The sequence below is a fragment of the Penicillium riverlandense genome (genome assembly GCF_028828495.1).
Source record: "Penicillium riverlandense strain IBT 135883 chromosome Unknown utg000008l_segment0_segment0, whole genome shotgun sequence".
Lineage (NCBI taxonomy): Eukaryota > Fungi > Ascomycota > Eurotiomycetes > Eurotiales > Aspergillaceae > Penicillium > Penicillium riverlandense.
The window spans coordinates 1,502,568-1,522,492 of NW_026643199.1; the positions used below are offsets into that span (position 1 = coordinate 1,502,568).

The following is a 19,925-nucleotide window of genomic DNA, read 5'->3' on the forward strand; positions in this document are numbered from 1 at the left end:
ATGTATATAATCCTTCCTTCTCGAGGGGTCCGCCCGGGTGCAACCGAATCATGAACAGCACGTCACCCCCCACAGTAGAGTGGTAAAGGCAGATCCCTTTTTGCGCCAGGCCTAAAAATGGAATGCGGCGGGGGCTGTCATTCGTCGCCTGGCGGGTGACCCTGGACGGGCTGAAGCAGACGAAGCGCCGATGGCCTCAGATCAGCGACCAAAGAGTTTGGGGGGTTGCAAGGAGGGCCCCCTTGTTTGCTCGGGTCGTGTACAACCTCGGGTACGAGACCAGGGAAGAAAGAAAGTCAAAACCAGTCGTTAGTCAGTCATGGACAACTCAACTCGCCCTTGCGTCTGGAGCATCTGGCGGTCTAGAGGCACCCGAAACGGGCCGAGTGCAGAACCACTGTGACGAGTCGCATCGCGAGGACAGACGGTGATTGGCGATGGGGTTGGTCAATTCGACAATCATCATCAGCATACTTCAATAGATTAATAGTGAAATCCATTGCAATGTCGACCTGACTGTGTGTGTACGGTGGTTGGGTATCGGGTCTGCCGATCTCGCCGCCGTGGATCTGCCCAACTTCCTCCCTCAGTCTCTTTTTGCTCTACTGTCGGACATCCCCCCCCATGCTCCGTCCACTTGCCCGTGGAGCTGTCCGCTCGCTCTGCTCACAATGTCGACTTATCGCCCCAATTCATAATAATAATAATCACCCCTCCATCCCCCTCCGCCGTCTCCAAACTTCCACTTCTTCAGATCGCGTCCCTCTCCGCAAACAACTCAAACAAGACGCCAAGGCCCTCAAGGCGCAAAAGAGACAACGCAAAGAGAGCGAAGAGGCTTCCAGACAAGAATGGGAATTGACAGTGGGCGTGGAGATCCACGCCCAGCTAGATACAGCTGCGAAGCTGTTCTCCAGGGCCCCGACCTCCAGCACCGATGCCCCGAATTCCAACGTCGCGTTGTTTGACCTGGCCTTTCCGGGCAGTCAGCCGGTTCGGATACCCATATCCTGCCCACTTGAATTGATCCTTACCGTCATTCTCCAGGAATTTCAAGCCGCGACACTTCTGCCTGCCCTCCGCGCCGCAATTGCTCTCAACTGCCAGATCCAGCCCGTCAGCCGGTTCGACCGGAAGCATTACTTCTACCAAGACCAGCCGGCAGGGTATCAGATCACACAATATTACGGTTGGTGAGATTCTCCCATGAGGGTCGCCTCACAACTGACCCGTCGCAGAACCCTTTGCCCGACACGGCTACGTGGACCTCTTCGATTACGATGGCATTGCCCCAGAAGACGGCGACCGGGTGAGAGTGGATATCAAGCAGGTTCAGCTGGAGCAGGACACGGCCAAGTCCCAGGAGTATCCGCCCTCCACCCAACTCCTCGACTTCAACCGTGTGTCGCACCCCCTCATCGAAATCATCTCCATGCCCCAGATCCACTCCCCCGCGACGGCCGCGGCCTGTGTCCGGAAACTCCAATCAATCCTACAAGCATGTGGTGCCGTGACGACAGGAATGGAACTAGGTGGCCTGCGTGTTGATGTCAATGTCTCGGTCCGTCGCCGGGACGAGGCCCCGGGACAGCATGCCTACGATGGGATCAAGGGCTTGGGCCAGCGCACCGAGATCAAGAACCTCAGCAGTTTCAAGGCCGTGGAAGATGCGATCGTCGCCGAAAAGAACCGCCAGATCGCCCTGCTGGAGAGCGGCGGCGTCGTGGAAGGCGAGACGCGCGGGTGGACCATCGGTAGCACCGAGACCCGCAAGCTGCGCGGCAAAGAGGGTGCTGTAGATTATCGCTACATGCCCGATCCAGATATCCCGCCGCTGATTATTGGCGAAGACTTGATCGCTACTCTTGGGCAGGCGTTGCCCTCATCGCCGGATTCTCTAGTGGCCATGCTGGTTGGGCCGGAGTACGGCCTGCCCATCGAAGACGCCAAACCGCTCATCGAGCTGGATGACGGCGCGCGACTTGAGTACTATCAGGACGTGGTGGATATCCTCCGCTCTCTCCAGGCCGATCAAGCCGATAAGAAGGTCGCCCGGGTCGCCGGCAACTGGGTTCTACACGAGTTGGGGGGGCTGTTGACCAAGACAGACCGAGTCTGGGACGCAGCGATCGTCCCCGCCCAGTCCTTAGCCCACATTGTCGACCAGCTCCAGCGCAAGCGCATCACAGGCCCCACGGCCAAACAGGTGCTGGCCGCTGTCTTCGACGGGGACCGGCGCCCCGTGCCGCAGCTGCTAGAGGAAGACAACCTCTTGCTGCGCCCGCTCTCGCGCGAGGAGTACGTCGCGCTGGCCGAAGCGGCCATCGCTCTGAATCCGGGAATGGTCGAGCAGATCCGCACGAAGAATCAGCTGGGCAAGCTGGGCTGGTTCGTGGGCCAGATGATGCGCGCCGGCGAGAAGGGCCGGGTCGAGGCGCCCAAGGCGGAGGAGATTCTGCGCGAGCTGATTTTGGGGGGCCCGTAGCTGTGTATGGTATATGTAGTCCTTTTCTCAATGATACCCTTGTTCAATTGCCGCTTATAGATCTGGTATCACCCTCCCTCCCCGGCCGCAACATCCGAACCACGCAAATCGAAAAACTGAATCAATTGATCGTCCCAAAGCAATGACGATAAGCATCCATGCACCAAACCTGCAAATTCCTACGTAAATCCCCTCGTGTGGACACCGGGCCGGCCTAAACGGGGCCGCTCTCCTCAACCTGTACTTAGGGGAAGACACGGCGGAGTCGCTGATCCCTAAAAGCAGTTTTTAGCGACTCGCGGGTTGCAACACGCACCACGGCCTGGCAGGGACACGGTTGGTGTCGGAAAGGGGGGCAGGAGGTATTTATAAAGGGAGCATTGTTTCTCTTCTTTTTTTTTTCCCTTCGTTTTCTCATACATCATTCTGACCTGACTACGACTGTCTCCCTTTCTCTCTTATTGCCCCTCGGTCCCACTTTTTTACTCTGATCTAGATCGAATCTTATCTCTAGACTAGAGTCTCCCTCCCTCTTCACTGTTAATTACCAGAACTGCACAATGACACTCCCGTCTACGATCGCCTCGAGATTCCTCTCTCAACCGAACTCGCTCGGCGTGGTCGCCGTCGGGTTCGATGGCGGACAGGTATGTATATCCCCGAAGCGCCCCCTGCAGCAACTCTGTTACTGACGATGAGATCCCAGTGCAAGAAAGGCGTCGAGGCGGCACCAATGGCCCTCATTGAATCTGGGCTCCTCACCCAGCTCCGCGAGGACCTCGACTACGACATCCACCACGACGACAAGATCCACTACTACGAAGACTCCATCCCAGCCGCAGACCCAGACCACCGGGGCATGAAGAAGCCGCGCGCCGTCAGCGCCGTGACCGAGCAGCTGAGCAAGCAGGTATACAGCCACGCGCGGGAGGGCAAGTTCGTGCTCACCCTAGGCGGCGACCACTCCATCGCCATCGGCACTGTGTCCGGCATGGCCAAGGCGATCCGCGAGCGGCTGGGCCGCGAGATGGCGGTTATCTGGGTCGACGCGCACGCCGATATCAATCTTCCGGAGACGAGCGACAGTGGCAATATCCACGGAATGCCCATGGCGTTTCTGACCAGGCTGGCGAGGGAGGAGAAGAAGGATATCTTCGGCTGGTTGCAGGATGAGCATATCGTGAGCACGCGCAAGCTGGTGTATATCGGGCTGCGCGATGTCGACCGCGGCGAAAAGAAGATCCTGCGCGAGAATGGGATTAAGGCGTTTAGCATGCACGATATTGACCGGTGAGAATCATTTACCCTCTTCTTTCTCGTGGATGTCAATACTAATTTTCGTCGTCCAGCTACGGCATCGGCCGCGTCGTCGAGATGGCGCTCGCGCACATCGGCAACGACACGCCCATCCACCTATCCTTTGACGTCGACGCGCTGGACCCACAGTGGGCGCCTAGCACGGGCACGCCGGTGCGCGGCGGCTTGACGCTGCGCGAGGGCGACTTTATCTGTGAGTGCGTGCATGAGACGGGCAACCTGGTCGCTATGGACTTGGTGGAGGTCAACCCCAGCCTCGAGGCGGGCGGAGCGAATGAGACGATTCGGGCGGGATGCTCGCTAGTTCGGAGTGCGCTGGGGGATACGCTGTTGTAGAGTGAGTGGAAGTGTAAGGGGTGGGTGTTTAGTTGGTGGGTTGTCTGAGAATAAATAGAGTAAACAATCATGTGGGGATTGCTCGATCCCCTTCCCGGCCTCCTTCATTATTTGTTCGTCCTCTTTCTTCCGACCACAGACATTCGCGCCACTTGGTCGCTTCCTCTTCCTGCGAATAATTAATGATCGCTCGCTCTCTCTCTCCTCCCTCCAATCGCTTGCCATTTGACCCCCGGATTCGCGCAACGCATTGGGCCCATAACTACCCGGCCGCAGCCCCGCGATAAACAAACATCCAACGACACAGACGCAAGGCGTCAGGTTTTCGCGTCGGGCTTACAAGCACCGCACCACATCACATATCAGCACTCTCGCGCGCGCATTTCATTTTCCTGTCCAGAAGACAATATATCACGACCGACAGTGTCCAAAACGGACTTGATAAATCCGGCGCTAAGTCCTCCTCCACCAACAAACACCCATCCCGGATAATACCTGCCCTCGTCCTCGCCCACCATGGCGGTAATCCGCCGCGAATCGCGCCGGCACTACCGCTGGCCAGAGGTTCAGTTCCACCTCTTGATTATAGTCTTGCTCTCCGGGTCCGCGACGTGCCTGGGGATCTTTGCGTGGTTCATGGCTGTACAAGCGCAGATGGACCTCGGAACGCCTTGGTAAGTCCTACTCTGTCCACTCTCTCTCTCTCTCTCTCTCTCTCTCTCTCTCTCTCTCTCTCTCTCTCTCTCTCTCTCTCTATCTCTTTCTCATCCTATGCCTGGGAATAAACATCCTAATGATGTGAACAGGGTCTTTCCATACATGGTAGTAACTGGCGCATTAGGCGTCTTCTTCGTCCTCCTCCTCGTCGCCCTTATCTTGCGCGGCTTCCTCTTGCCGGGGATCGTCATAATCGGCAGCTTCATCCTCTTCGTCCTGTGGCTGACGGGTCTTATTGAGACTTCGTTGCTCCTGTATGGTGTTACGGGCAATGTGAATGATAATTGCCAGATCTATGTCGTGGAAAATGTGTCGAGGGGGAATACTATCGATACGCTGGCTTGGTTGACCCAGAGTACTATCTGTATGGTCTTTCCTTTCTTTCGGGTGATCTTCTTGCTGACTGCTTCTATAGGTAATTGCTGGAAAACCGCGTTTGCATTCGAGCTCGTCAATACCGTCTTCTATTTCTGGATGATGGTCATGTCGTGGCAGGTGCATCGCGATTTTATGGTTGATTGATCTTCTTTACGCCTTCCTTGGATGTTGGTTTCTATTTTTTATTTTTATTCCTGACTTCTATTCTTGACTCGGACTTGCCTTTTGATACCACTTTGCATGAGCACGTTGGCGTTTTCAGTGAATCGCATCGAACTTTTTTTCTTCTGCTTGAAAGTAATTGCTTTCCCTCTGCTACGGCCCTGAATATCAAACATAGCCCCTAGGAAGTTGAGAACCTCACGCTCAATCCTCCGGCATACCTTGATCATATAGGTCATTCCAGAACATCATATCCTGAAGCCGTTCCTCGCAAATTGGCATTCGGAAATGCTCTCGTTGTGGAGTCCTGATCCGACGGTGGACTTCCCTAGCGGTCTTCCAGCCAAAAAAAGCCAGCTATTTCCCAGTCAATAAGCCCTACGATTGTCCCATTGTCCACTATACAGTTACACACGGTAAGATCGTTGTGCATGAAGCTCATGTCCGGATCATGATCCGTGCTTGAAAAAAGAAGGTCGCCTTCTAGCGGATTGAGACGGCCGTTACTGAGTATGTTGGGGTCCGGTACGGCGTGAGAGCGACTTGCAGTTTCTCCGTGGGCTTGATAGTGTGAAGCTGCTGGAGTATCCTCCTAGCCTGTTCTTTGTAGGACTTTCTCTGGTCTTCGGAGAGGTACGGCCAGGCGACACACAATCCCACCCCTGGAAGTCTTTCTTGGATGAGCACTTGGCGGCCATTGATCTGAGGAGATGTGAGTCGTTCAGCCTGATAAACGAAAAGTAGCGAGAGTAAATATTATACCTTGTCGGAAAAGTAAATTTCTGGAACTTTGACATCTTTCAGCACGGTCTTTGCTAGAGCAATCGCCTGAGCCTCATTGGCATCGGCGTATGTGTAGTCGATCTCAGTACATGGAGCACCCTCGCGTGTACGGAGATGGCTGGACTTCACGATCACGCTACCGAGAGCAAAAACGTCGCGACCCCCTTCATCAGCGGGGTAGATTCGGATGTCTTCAGTGCAGAGGCTGAGGACCACGGTCCAGTATCTCAAAGAGTCGGCAGTCTGGGAGTTGACATGCTGAAAATCAACGCGGAAGTCATCAGGTTTCGGACAGTATCGACCGTAAAAGGGCACATCCGCGTACAAGTCGGTCGGAGGGATCTTTTCTGGGTCCGCTTCGTATGGGTTCGTCATGGTAGGAAAGATGAGTGGGAGGCAGAGTACTGTGAAGATGTAGGAGGGGTAGGGCGCTGCGTACAGAGTGAGCAGGCGGGAATCAAGCCGTAAAAGGCGCCGGTACATATTCGACACTCTTTCCACACGTATTCATACTCTTTGTAATTGTCACATGTACCTACAACAAAAACGCTTCTTGAAAAAGATACACACAAAACTTCCGGAAGATAGTCAGGGTAGATAGATGGTCACCAAACAACTCTGGAAGATCCATCTACCCACCAATCCATCCATCTAAGGAAATCAAAAGGTAAAGGAAAAGCAAATTGGAGACAAGACAGACACTGATGAACGCCGTCGCTATGCCATGGCGCATTGCAACTGCAGAAAATTGGAGGAAAGAAGACAGACAGGAAAGAAGAGAGTCGACACAGAGAGCATGGAAAGGGCATCTTGAGGAGGATAGCGGATGGCAGGAACAAACAAAGGAGAGGATAGACGAGGGGGGATCCAAGCAGCCCAAAACGAAGACGTGACACGCTCGACTAACCATTCTCCGCAGCAATATCCTCCTCTGCCTTGGGATCGTAATCCCCGTCCTCAAACGCAGCAAGCATCTCGCGCTCCATTTCGTCATCCTCATCTTCGGGATAGCTTACCGCCAGACTTGAAGCATCGGGCTCCTCCCCTTCCGGACCAGAAGGGAGCGCACGCTCCGATGCTGTCTCGTCAGAACCCGAGCTGGTCGCTGTAGCCACTTCTCGAAGACCCGTGCTGCGCTCATAGGAACGTTTGATTCGCTGCGACAGCCGCGAGCCAGCGATATCGGACTCGTCGCCATCATCTTCCACGGACTCCTCGTCATTTTCACCAACGGGGGCGCCCTCGTCGCGTTTGCGTTTCTTGCCGCTCCCTGCGTTTTCATCGGCCAGGAAGGATGTCTCGCTGTCGCTCTCACTCTCGTCGTCGCTGCCAAGGAACTCCTTTAGCTCGTCGTGCACAGCGGCTTGCTCGTCGGCGTCGTAGCCGATAGGCGATGTCTCGAGACCCGAGGAGCGAAACAGGTCGTCGCTGCCTTCTTCCTCTTCTGTCCAGAGAGACCCTGATGCTTCGTCTTCGGAAGATAGCCACGAGCTCTCGGCGAGTTCGCGTGAGCCGGGGGAGAAGGGTTCGCCACGGTCATCCGGGTGGACGGGGAGCAGGTAAGGATCCTCTTCGAGGTGGCTCCATTGCGTCAGGCAGTCGACCAGCCACTGCGTGGTAACGATCTTGACATTCGGATATCGCGTGGCTTCGCGGACCTTGGCGGTGCGGTTCCGGCCAGCCACGAGATGGGTGGTGCGCGGGCTGATTTTGGGTGCGATGACGGCGCCAAAGCTCTTCGCCCAGAGCGAGATGTCGGCGTTCTGGGTATCCGTGCCAGAGGGAGGACACCCGAAAACACCAGAACGACCCCCCCGAGAACTCGTCGCTTAATCTGCGGCATGATCTCCTTGACGTCAGGGACGAGCTTTAGATCCACGCCTTTGCCCTTGGACGCGGCCTTCTCGCCCTTCAATTCCGCCACTCGGCCCCCAAGTGCACGACTGCGCTTCTTGTCGTACTCCTCGAAGAAGCTGATATGAACTTGCTCCAGTCGGTCCTGCAGCTGATAAAGCTCACGGTCGTGGTCTTCCAGTAGGTGGTGGCGGGGCTTGATAGGTTCCTGCGACTCATCGACACTGTCCTCGCTGCTCTCAGCGGATGCATCGTCCTCCGCCTCCAGCTCTTTCTGCTTTTGAAGTAATGGTCGGTCCTCCACCTGGTGCAATATTGTCTCTTCCTGTGCATGGGTCTGCTCCTTCAGCAGCATTGGATTGTCCCCTCCGCCCATGCTCACCAACTGCTCCAACGCCGAAACTTCGGCTCCGGCTTCTGACTTCGCAGTTGCACCGTTGACATGATGCTCGGTAGACGGTTTCTCCTTAATAACTCTCACGGGGACTTTGTTCGTCTCGCCAATATCTTGCTTTTTCGGTAGGAAGCTGGAGTTGATATCACCGATACCCACGAAGAAATCATAGGGTGAGACCTTGATAAGGTTAGGGTTCCACCGCCATACATCGCCGCGGTCGTCGATAATGACAACCATCTTCGTGTCAACGGGGAAAAGTCGCTGGAGGTTCTTGGCGGTCAAGCTTCCGCTCTCGTCACGGCTGAGGATCCGATCCCCAAAGAGCTTGCGGGTGGGGTCGATGATGTTGGCGATTTGCTGAGCATAAGCCCGGGTGCCCATGGTGTAGATGTGCAGCTCGAATAGCTGGGCGACTTTGTCCAAAAACTCCTCCAGGCCGGGGCGCAGCTTGATGTAATACCAGCATCCGCGCATGCCCGGACCATCGTCAATCAACTGGAACTCATGCACATCACGAAGCGCTTGATGGTTCGGGTTGTCCTTGTCCTCTTTCCATTCTTTGACTGTCGGATCCACCGTCGCGTGGATAATAGTCTGATCAAGATCCACCACCAGCGAGAGGCGGCGGGATTCCAGCAGGCGACGTTTCGCATCCTCTTCAACACGTGCCGCCTCGTTTTGACTGACTGTCAGTGCGGTGTTGTCGTGAACCATCTTAATTGTGGCACGCTCGGTTCCGAGGATCTCTGTGTTGTAATTGTATCTACCCCATAGTCAGTGAACAAGCCATAATGAAACTTACGGGTGTATACATACTCGGTCATATCCTTCCCACACTCCGCACACATTCCACCATATTGAATCTCGTGCGCACATGGCTCATCGATTTCGACGATGTCAACCCTAAAATGCATCCCGTAGTCAGAAAAAGGAACACCAACCACCTCAGAAGAAACAGTCAAACTCACGGGTCATCGATAACATCCCCCTTGGCAATCTTCCACTGCACAATCTCCCCATCGACAGTGGACTCAAACCGAGTCGGGAACCTGCGCTCCACCTCGACTCTATTCCCCAGCCCATCACCCTCCGAGACGGTGGTCTCGTAAACATACCAGAACAAAGCCTCGTCCCGTTCCACCGCATCGCCGGGCTTCTTGAGCAGCGACGTCACGGTGATCGGGTAGTGGAGGCTGGGCGGCAGACGGAGAAGCATGGTCGAGCTCCTACTTCGCCCACACCCAGGCGATGGTAATGACGCGGTTTCCTCAGCTCAATGCTTTTCTTTCCTCCACGCCTCTTCTTTCAAATACGTGTGCTTGCGAGATCACGTCGGACGCGGCAGCGGTCGTCGTGTTGTGGGGATGATCGCGTGCGAGTAGTTTTTTTCAGCTGGGAGCCATTACCAACACGCGACGCGTGTATGGGTGCGAAAAGAGAATAATGTGATGATGAGCGGTGATTGGGATTGTTTGAAGATCAATTCGAGGGGAATGATGAGGGTTGAGGGAGAGATGGTGTGCTGAGCGCAAGGTACGGTTGAGGTCGGGTCCGGGCAATTCGCCACGGCACGCGGATCGAGTAGACGGAAGCGTGCGCCTAGCACAACCTGGCGCGTAAATCAGAGACAGAACACGCACCAGGCGCACGATGCGACCGGAAGGAAATGGTATGATGATAAATGGGGATGTGACGTGCCAGGATGGACAGAGGGAAAAGCCGAGCTCAAGTAGTTAGGCAAGTCGTGCGGGGCGAGGAGAGAGCGAGAGGTGCAGCTTATGTCAACCGGTGGTTCCTTGGGCGAGCCACTCCAGACTACAACTACATAATCAACAACGTTGGAAGATCATTCATACAAGCAGAGGACTAGATTCAGCAAGTCTGGCAAATGAACGAAAATGCGAAATAGGTCCAAGCCGCAGGAGAGGCTGCATTTGCAGTATCAATAGATGAACACGACGCGCAAAAGAAACACTACTTCAAGACAGTGCCACTATGGGCTGACGACGAGAGATACTCACAGCCCCCGGTGCAAGACCAGCAGGCAAAAGCCACGCGTATATACGAAACATCCTCCCGGCGCAGATCACTGACGGACCTCAACGCAAGTCTTATGAGAGAAAACGCTTTACTTGGCCTTGGCCAGACCCACGGCGTTGTTGCCCAAGTCGTAGACGCTGTACCACTGGCGCAGGAAGGAGTCGCCCAGGATCGCCAGAGGGCCGACGGGCTCGGGGAAGTCCATGCCCATGAAGCTGCTGATGCAGGAGCCCTGGACCTCCATGATGTAGTCGTACGGGCCAATGGTGAAGTTGTGGCCGCTGAGGGTGAAGGTGAGGTCGGGCAGCGAGTCACGCTTCTCGCACTCGACAGTGTACTGGCCAGTGAAGGACTTCTTGGCACCAATCTCCTTATTCCTGTTTTGGGGTGGTTAGTCGAGCGGAAATTTCGGTGCAGCAGATACAAGGGACTTACAGAAGCTCGGCGAGGGTCGAAGGCAGGGCAATGAGCGAAGTGCCGGTGTCCAGGATAATGCCGGTGTTGTCCAGCTCAGCAGTGTTGTCGCCGAAGCTGATGGCATTAAATTCCACCTCCCAGTAGGCCTTGCGGCGCAGGGGAATCTTGGTCAACTCGCCAGTGTAGTGGCTCTTGTCCAGACCACCGAAGGTGGCCTCGGAGTCGTCGCCCTCCTTGTTGGTGTCACCCAGGTAAAAAGCAAAGACGGGCGCATCCAGAAGATCCTGGCTAAGCATGTTGTAGAAGGGAGGCACCATCTTGTTGACGGAGATGGTGTCGTAGCCCAGACCCAGAATGCCGTCGAAGCGACCGAAAGCAAAGGCCAGTCCGGGCTCGTTGGTAGCCTCGGCAAAGTCCTGCTTCTCGACCTTCAGGTCACCAATCTGCAGCGTATCCTGGGAGACAAAGCCGCTCAGGCTACCGGATCCGTAACGGATCTCAAACTCGGAGCCGTTCTTCTTGTAGGTGCTCGACGAGGACGAGTCATACTTGGAGTGGAGGAAGCAGGCGATGGAGTTGCACTCGGACGAGGGAACCCACAGGTTCGAGCTGCCAGTATCGAGAACGACCTTGAAGCTCTGGGGGGGTGTCCCGAGAGAGATCTCGGAAAAGTCTGGGAGAAGGGTCAGTGCGAGTTCGGGAGGATCAACAGGAGGGAGCTCATACACTGGGCGTTCATGAAGTTGTCCACCAGCACATCGTGGCCAGCGGAACCCTTCAGGGAGGTATCCTGGAAGATGTTGTCCTGAGACTGGGGGCGGTAGCCCATGTACTTCTGGCCCAGGGCGCGGACCTGGTCATCAAAGCTGTGTGTTTTCTGGCATCCCATTAGAGTGAGAAAGACTCGATGATCGGGAGTGGTGGACGTACCATCTGCTCTTCGAGAGGGACCTTGTTGATCTTCAGCTTATGCACCCCGGCGGCAGCGCTGCCCATTAAGGCCGAGGCCGTAAGCAGGGCGAGGGACTTCATGATGGGTCCAGACAGTAGAGAGAGTATATCAAGAGAAGACAATCTAGCGAACGACTGACTGAGATGGAGTGGGTGATGATAGATAAGAGATGGAGGGAGATGGTGGAAGAGGAAAGAGAGGCCGGGCCAGTCGTTCATCGGGTGACTGGGCTGGGGGAGGCTCCCTCATGACGCAAGCAGCAAAGGATGACTCAGCGGGATTGTTATGTACCAACCCAACTTGGTTGCCTTGTTTATTATAGACATTTACCGAGTACGAGTGAGGAGGTACAGAGGTAGGAACTACTGAGGCGGAGATAATAAATAGTACACAGATTGGATGGAATAAACGATCATCGGGTCTGCCTGGCTGGGATGATGGAGGAGTGGCCGGATGCGCCCCTTCCGGTACCTGGCAGCAGCTGACAACCAATAAATAAGACGGGTAAAACATGGTGTCACAATCTACCGGTAGAAGTCCGGCCTGTAGGAGAGAAGTTAGCATCAGAAAATAAAAATAATTCATCAAACACATACCGCTCGTCGTCCTGGCCGCTCTTCACCTGGGCCTGATAAGCGTCCTCCAGGTCCGACTGGATGATGTTGTAGCGATTCTTCCGCACGGCCCGCAGCCCAGCCTCCTGCATGATCGCGGCAATCACCGCACCGGACAGGGGCTCGTTGCGCACAATCAGCGAGTCCAGGTCCACCTCGGGCGACAGCGACATCTTGGATGCGATGGTCGTGAAGATCAGGCGGCGCTCGCGGCGGTCGCGCAGCGAGGGGAACTCGATCTTTCGGTCCAGACGACCGGGACGCAGCAGTGCCGGGTCCAGCGTGTCAGCTCGGTTGGTGGCCATGATGACCTTGACGTTGCTGGTCTGCTCGAACCCGTCCATCTGGTTCAGCAGCTCCAGCAGGATACGCTGCACTTCACGATCCGCACCGGTCTGCGCATCAAAACGCTTGGTCGCGATCGCATCAATCTCGTCGATGAAGATAATGGCCGGCGAGTTCTCACGGGCCATCCGGAATACATCGCGGACCATCCGAGGTCCTTCGCCCAGATACTTCTGCACAAACTCGGAGCCGTTGACACGGATGAAGCTGGCAGTCGTGCTGTTGGCCACGGCCTTGACCAACATGGTCTTACCCGTACCAGGGGGTCCGTACAGAAGGACACCGCGAGGCGGGTCAATACCTACATCGCATTAGCCAATATGATACCCGAAACGATAGGATCTCCAACCCACCAATCTGTCTATAGAGGTCGAAATGCGTCAAAGGCAACTCGACAGCCTCCCGAATCTCCTGCTTCTGCATGTCCAACCCACCAACATCGGCGTACGTCACATCCGGCTTTTCGCTCTCGCCCAGCATGGCAATTGATGAGTCGGCCTCCGGGGGGAGGATGTCAACCAGCGCATTCGAGTGGCGGTGGAGGGCGACGGAGGATGAAGGCTTTAGCTTCTCGCGGTCGAGCGTGGACAGGATGCGGACGACGTAATTAGAGCCGGTCGAACTCTGGACGATGCCAGTGCTAGAAGGCGCGTTAGCGTACGGTCGTGGTTTTGTTGTCAAGAAGCCTACTTCTGATCGATGGCTTCCATAAACTGTCCGATGACCAGTGGCACACTCTGTATCCGCTTGATCTCCTCTTGTGCCCGTACGAGCTCCCTCTTCAAGCTTCTGTACGCAAGAGACCGGTTAGCATGATCACAGAAAGGTTAAGAAGTAGGGTGCATGCCTCTGCTCATCCTTGATGTATTCCTCCTGCAGTTGGATGTACCTATTCAATCTCCATCAGCACTGGCCACTTTGGCTCCAAGGTCTGCGACAACATACTCCAAGTGTCTCTGTAGCCTCTTGAGCGTGGCATATTCATCATTGGCTTCCGCCCCTGTGCCCTCGAGCGATTCTATGTTCGAGAGGTTATCCAGGGCACCGGGCCTGGGCAGAGGCGTGACGTTCGCCGGGCTCTCCACGGCAACGTCTCCCATGGTGGAGTCTGGGGGCGGTCAATGAAAATGGGTGCGTAGGCAGGTTAGAGTGAGAGGTGTGGTTGCAGTTCCGAGATTGGATCGAGAAGGACGTGGTGATGGTGATGGTAATGGTGATGCGTGTCGGAGAGTGTGGCTCTGGAGCTTTCGATGATCCGGGAGCTTGGTCGGTCACGTGATTCCTCTTCCATCTCATGGGACAGGATGGAGTAGGAGCTGGACCAAGTATTCTAGTTCCGGTTTAGACGGTCTGACAGGATCATTTGAGAGATCATTAGGGCCATGACTTACTGGGCACTTTATTGACTGGTTTCGTTCTAGCATATGGGATTGTGCCTACGCTACCCTGTTGAAGTGAGGAAGAGAACGCAATCACAAAAAGGCCCCCTGGCTAGCAAGTTGAATAGTTATATCTTGAGATATTATTGTTGTTGTTGACTATGACGAACCCTAAATTGAACCCCAGGGTTACTTTCAAACAAAGGATTTGACCGCCGACCAGCCGACCCGGCTTATCTTCGATTATATATTTTCGGATGCACACCGACAACAAGATGCTCGCAGTACAAACACCGAGCAGCACTAGCCACTGGACAACCATGCACCAACACCCCTAAATAATGGAGACGGTCGCATAACCCCGTGCTACACCTAAACGACGCCATGGTTCCGTCCACGGAAGAAAACGAGGGTGGAGCAGCCCGGTGGGACAGGCACAGACGATGAGAGCCACGCGGATCGAGTCGGATCTGTGCCCGGGGGGCAGGGGGAACCCTGGGCCGGTTGACTGGATCGTGATCTGAGCTTTTGATGGGCCGTTACTGCGGTGGGAGGATTATTGGGCGCGCATAGACACACGATTATCAGGCGCTAGTCTAGGCTTTATATAAGGATGCCCACCTGTCTGTCACCGGCGGAGGTCCTAAAAATTCTCTGCACTGGGAAATTTCCGTTCCCCTGGCTTTTTTCCTCCCCCGTCATACAAGTTGACTCCCACCGCGGTTTGACAGTCCCGGCCAGCCCTGGGCGGTGGTGGCGGGTATCGAGTATAACACGCCGCACTAGCCGGACTCGGCAGTGACCGTTGGAATGGATCTTCGCCAGCATCCGGGTCTGGTACTGGCTGCGAGGGTATGTGATGATGCATTTCCGGCGGCCAGTGCCAGTGTTGAGTGTTGTTTTCCTACTTTTTCCCCTGGGCTATCCAGCCTTTACAGCCTTTACGGGCCATGACAGGTGTCGGCCACGGCTGACAGCCGCGATGGGCGCATAAATCATGACCAATGCCTTCCCCGACCAAATCAACCAACAGAATAAATAATTATTGACCATCCTAGCAATTAACCATCCTAGCAGCCATAATTATGGCCACTTCCTACTAACTCGACCGTGAATCCGGTGTTGACCATTACCATACCATACTCCGGTACGACCCTAACCAGCTGAATTTTGCCCATTCTTTCCCACTCCACTCTCCCCCCCTTTCACCCCCGATGCAAAAGTGACGGCTCTTGTCTGCCCAGTAGTAAGTTACGACTCCTATTATTCCTGTGCGCTGATTGCTTGGGCCCTTGCATTTACCCTTTCCCCCACACTCCCCCATTATTCCCTTCCCTACCTTGTGCCCACGCACCTGCTGGCTGGCCACCCGGAATGGCGGACCATCGCCTGTAGCCCCCGATTTGTCTCCCCTGGGCTGTTGGCCTGGATCAATCCTGAATCTTGGTTCCTGAGATCATCCCCTGTGCATCATTTGCTAATGATCGACCCTCCCCCCAGCCCTGAGCCTTCCCTCTCCCTTTCCGGCTGCAATCCCTTCTTTGGCCGCCCCAGGTCGCCCTTGTGTGTTGTGGCCTCAGGCACCAAACCATCCACGTGACTACACCCCGTGACCAACCAACCTCTGGCCGCTCCCCCCCCGATCCCGTCTGCTATTTTCGGGATTCCATCACCCGTTCGCAACGGAATCTTAGTGATCCAGCCTTGTCGGTATGTACCTGTCTTTTTCATTGCCCTCCATCATCCCCTCCCCTCCCATTTAATGGGATCGATTGTGCTTTTCCCTTCCCCCTGCTGCGCCATCCTTTGTGGTGGTCGCCTGGGGCCGTGTCGCGACGGGTTTGCGCGCGACCCTAAACACCAGCCACCTCTCCACCCACGCGTCCACATGGTTCTAGAAGATCATCCGTGGTCCCTTACCCCGATGAATTTTGATACTACCACACATACCTTAATGATTGCACGCGTGGATCAAGCCATTCGGATGCTGACCAATTCCCGCCCAGATGGGTTGGTAGAGACCGCACGACATGAATGCCTGGCTCGCTGACGCCTCGAACCTTCCGGGCCATGATAACGGGGGTTTCAACCCAGCCACCATCGATCCCTCTGCCGCCTTCCTTCATGGCTCCCCGGCGCCCCAGGACCCCAACCAATTCCAGCGCATGTTCAATAATGGCATGCCCCGGAATGCCTCACCAGGCTTTCACAACCCTAACCAGGTGATTCCGTCCAAGCGACCACGACCGGAAGATGGCATGCCCATGTCACCCCGGCCTGCGCCGGGCGGCGTGACAGGGTCGCGATCACAAACTCCTCACCAGGTGCCGTTCCCTGGCTATCAGGGCCCGGCGAATGGCGCGCAATTCCCTCAACATCCAACCCCATATCAACATCTTCAGCAGGGAGCATCGCCCAATGTTACGCAGTCGCCAATCATGCAGGATTTTGATCAACAGAGCGTCCGCATGGGAACGGCCTCTCCAAGCCCCTTTTCGCCCGCTGGCCCGCATGTGGGTGGTCCCCATATGTCTCCGCAGCAGTCGGACCACGGCAGCCGTGTGAACACACCGCAGAACAACAACTTCATGCAAGGGCAGAATTTCCCTCAGGGCATGAACCCGCAACAGTTCCAGCAGGCCAATGCAATGACCACCGCTGGCGGTCAGCCGTCAATGCAAGCCCAGCAATTTAGCGGCATGCAACAAGTACCTCAAGGATACCACCAGGCCATCGCCGCTCAGCAGCAACGACTACATGCCATGCAGATGCAGCAGGGCCAAAACCGGCAGATGAATGCCAACCCGGCAATGGCCGGCCGGCCAGTTCCTGGCGGCATGAACGCCATGGGTAACCCTCAGCAAATGGCGGCCATCCGACAGATGCAGCAGAACATGGGCAAGCCCAACAACCCCGAAGGGTTCATGCGCACCCTGCAAAAATTTATGATGTCACGAAATCTCCCCTTGGATCCGAACCCCATTGCGAGCGGTCGCCCGATCAACTTGGTTCAGTTGTATGCTACGGTGATGAAGATGGGTGGGTCGAAGAAAGTCACCGCGACCAACATGTGGCCCGCTGTTGCGCAACAGTTGCAATTCCCCCAAATGCAGTTTCCCATGGCGGCCCAGGAACTCCGGGAGCACCACCAAAGAAACTTGGCTCCTTACGAGCAGGCCTTTTTGAGCTCGCAGCAAAAACAGTTCGAAATGCAGCAGCAGCAGCAACAGGGTGGCCACCCAAGGCAACCCAGCGACGCCTCGGGGATACAGTTCCAGTCCCCGTCTGTGAAGCCGGTTCAGGGATTTGAGCAGCCTCCGCAGCTTGCCCAGTCACCCACGGTTGGCACTCCTATTGCCAACAATGCCCAGGCCAACTCTGCAAACGGGTTTGCAACGCCAACACATGCCCGAAGCCAAAGCAAGCCAGCACAGCACCGGCTGAGTGTCTCGCGCCAGTCACAACCATCTGTCCCACCCGACGGACAGTTCCCTGCACCCTCACCGGCACAGTCTGGTGGTAAAGGCTCAGTGTCTACTCGTCAACCACCAGTACAAGCAGAGTCAAAACCTGAGCACCCCGTGAAGCAGCCAATTGAAGATCCTTTCAAGCCTATGGTGTTGAAGGAGAATCGTTTGCATGGGCCCATTGCGGTGGATGAAATGTACCAGGTTGGAGAGGATATCTCACGGCTAAAACCGAACGTGCCCAGCTTTTTGGAGCTAGGAGTGATTGACATTCACGCTATAACGATGAGCCTCAAGTCCGGTATACATGCCGAGGTTCGCCTTGCCCTGGATACGCTTACTACCATCTCCTGTGAGCCGCAGATCCAGATCTCGCTGGAGAATTGCGACGATTTGGTCGAGAGCTTGGTCGACTGTGCAGAGGAGCAGCTAGACCTGCTGGCTGAACACACCCCAGAAGAGTCGGACACTATCCGAATTCCCTTCTACGAGGAGGTCACACGTGGCTGTCAGTCTGAATTCACATCACTTGCCGATGTTTCTGAATTCGGCACTCTGGCGTATGAACTTGACCGGGCGGTCGATAAGCTCATCTGTGTCACCACCGTCTTGCGCAACTTTTCCTTCAGCGAGTCGAACTTTGGAATTCTGGGATCGCCGCCCGTTGCCCAATTTCTGTCTACGATCTTCCGCTATTTGGGGACTCGCCAGATGCTTCTGCGCACCAACCAGAACACATTGGATTTTATGAAAGATGCGGTGATCTTCCTTAGCAATCTGGCCCACGCCATCCAGTTGCCATCCAAAGAGGATGCATTGAGCTTGCTTCTATTCCTTCTGGCGTTTGCACCGTTGCCTGACCCTTCCACCACACTCGACAAAGTGATGTTCACCCCGTTCAATTCCTCCACCCACCGCTATACACCCGCGGCAGTGGATGGGCTGGCCAAGTTGCTGGCGCGGGATGACCCCAACCGGACATATTTCAAGGCAATCTTCTCTGGAGACTCATCCGGTCCTTCCCACGTGGAATTGCTCACCCGCGCTTTTGGCCTTGCCATTAGCCCGATCCCGGATCAGCTTCGGAAACCCCTTGCGGTTACCGACGTGCGCAAAGTCTTCCTCATGCAGGGTCTGCTGGCTGCCGACATCCTGGCATGGTATGCAGATGGATCTCTGGCAAGAACGTGGCTCGAGTCCGTTGATGGGTTTGCCGTCCATCTCCTGCGACTCTCCTGCTTGTTGTGCACGGAACGCATCCCACAGATCCAGATCAACCCGCGGCAAAGAGGCCAAGCAGAGGCTGATGCCTACGCATTCAGCTCGATTGTTCACCGTGGACTGGCCATTCTCCGCCGGCTTGCAGAGAAGTCCAAGCAAGACAACTCCTCCCCGCTTCGGCTCCCCTCTGGGATCCTTCCGAAGAAAGAAAGCCTGTTGGGGGCACTGCTACTGCCGAACGTCGATCCGGCCGTTGTTCGACAGCTCGTCACTTATGCAAAGCTCGCGGAGTAACGTGTATGTGCACTTCATCGTGCAAATACGAGCAATCTTGGTTTCTATCATGTCTTTTCTACTCATGAATGTCCTTGTGGTCTCCTGATCGTCTTACACACATCCGGGCGTCGGTGGGAATGGGGGTTTGTTTTTTGTTGCCCTTTATTCTTGTTCTATTTTGTGAGATAGCGCTTCGCCCTTCTGCTTTCTTCCGTGTACAATGCTTAAAATACCCTCCGCTGAGTGCGAGAGATTCTGCATGATTTTTCCACAGTAGTCCGATTTTAATTCCCTGACATGAAGCAAACCTTCAAGGTAGCTATCGTTGGCTAGGTCATATGGCAAGGAAAACCATCGCATCCCTAACCAGTCCCTCATGGAAGTTGCGGTTGAGCGTTCTAAGATGGTTACTCAGGTGTATGTAGGTACTCTTGTCCACCATCCACAAATGGATCTATACTACACCACAAAGCTATAAATGCCTTTAAACCATATTTCTTTGAGTGAAATGTTCGTGGGGAACTTCCTAAACACACAATTTGAAAGATTGAAGGCCATCTCCGATTGGAAAGGCATATATAGCCCTTTCTCCCCCAGACCTCTTCTTTTCAACTTCTCGATCCATCATTCTCTCATCTTGCCCTTAGGCCCTTCAAAAACAACCCTTAAAAGTGAGCTGCTGCCATCTCCTCATACATACCATATACAATGAGACCAAGCATGGATTGATTGACAGGCTGCTGAGCAGATCCACTCAATCTACATATCAGAACACCAATCTCAAT

At 55.0% G+C, this 19,925-nt stretch overlaps 8 protein-coding genes across 8 annotated transcripts; 4 read left to right on the plus strand and 4 right to left on the minus strand.

The window, feature by feature from the left end:
- Positions 1-624: 624 nt before the first annotated feature.
- N7474_009606 (glutamyl-tRNA(Gln) amidotransferase subunit PET112) lies at positions 625-2,485 on the plus strand (the record flags this gene model as incomplete). Its single annotated transcript, XM_057201016.1, has 2 exons — positions 625-1,189; positions 1,239-2,485. 2 exons carry the CDS (start codon positions 625-627, stop codon positions 2,483-2,485), a joined length of 1,812 nt encoding a protein of 603 aa, XP_057049003.1.
- Positions 2,486-3,045: 560 nt separating this feature from the next.
- Positions 3,046-4,138, plus strand: N7474_009607 (arginase; the record flags this gene model as incomplete). Its single annotated transcript, XM_057201017.1, has 3 exons — positions 3,046-3,132; positions 3,192-3,775; positions 3,835-4,138. The coding sequence occupies 3 exons, from the start codon at positions 3,046-3,048 to the stop codon at positions 4,136-4,138; spliced, it is 975 nt and encodes a 324-aa protein (XP_057049004.1).
- Positions 4,139-4,654: 516 nt separating this feature from the next.
- N7474_009608 (uncharacterized protein) lies at positions 4,655-5,377 on the plus strand (the record flags this gene model as incomplete). Its single annotated transcript, XM_057201018.1, has 3 exons — positions 4,655-4,812; positions 4,945-5,219; positions 5,271-5,377. The coding sequence occupies 3 exons, from the start codon at positions 4,655-4,657 to the stop codon at positions 5,375-5,377; spliced, it is 540 nt and encodes a 179-aa protein (XP_057049005.1).
- A 501-nt stretch (positions 5,378-5,878) lies between these two features.
- N7474_009609 (kinase-like domain-containing protein) lies at positions 5,879-6,553 on the minus strand (the record flags this gene model as incomplete). Its single annotated transcript, XM_057201019.1, has 2 exons — positions 5,879-6,097; positions 6,158-6,553. The coding sequence occupies 2 exons, from the start codon at positions 6,551-6,553 to the stop codon at positions 5,879-5,881; spliced, it is 615 nt and encodes a 204-aa protein (XP_057049006.1).
- Positions 6,554-7,080: 527 nt separating this feature from the next.
- fcpA (protein-serine/threonine phosphatase) lies at positions 7,081-9,645 on the minus strand (the record flags this gene model as incomplete). The annotated part of the gene is made up of 4 exons (XM_057201020.1): positions 7,081-7,941; positions 7,989-9,192; positions 9,246-9,332; positions 9,398-9,645. 4 exons carry the CDS (start codon positions 9,643-9,645, stop codon positions 7,081-7,083), a joined length of 2,400 nt encoding a protein of 799 aa, XP_057049007.1.
- A 912-nt stretch (positions 9,646-10,557) lies between these two features.
- On the minus strand, positions 10,558-11,918 carry N7474_009611 (vacuolar protease A; the record flags this gene model as incomplete). The annotated part of the gene is made up of 4 exons (XM_057201021.1): positions 10,558-10,846; positions 10,905-11,559; positions 11,613-11,763; positions 11,817-11,918. The coding sequence occupies 4 exons, from the start codon at positions 11,916-11,918 to the stop codon at positions 10,558-10,560; spliced, it is 1,197 nt and encodes a 398-aa protein (XP_057049008.1).
- Positions 11,919-12,362: 444 nt separating this feature from the next.
- rpt3 (proteasome regulatory particle base subunit RPT3) lies at positions 12,363-13,897 on the minus strand (the record flags this gene model as incomplete). The annotated part of the gene is made up of 5 exons (XM_057201022.1): positions 12,363-12,381; positions 12,435-13,098; positions 13,151-13,437; positions 13,488-13,586; positions 13,743-13,897. The coding sequence occupies 5 exons, from the start codon at positions 13,895-13,897 to the stop codon at positions 12,363-12,365; spliced, it is 1,224 nt and encodes a 407-aa protein (XP_057049009.1).
- Positions 13,898-16,206: 2,309 nt separating this feature from the next.
- On the plus strand, positions 16,207-19,158 carry N7474_009613 (putative ARID/BRIGHT domain protein (SWI1); the record flags this gene model as incomplete). The annotated part of the gene is made up of 1 exon (XM_057201023.1): positions 16,207-19,158. The coding sequence occupies one exon, from the start codon at positions 16,207-16,209 to the stop codon at positions 19,156-19,158; it is 2,952 nt and encodes a 983-aa protein (XP_057049010.1).
- Between the last annotated feature and the right edge of the window lie 767 nt (positions 19,159-19,925).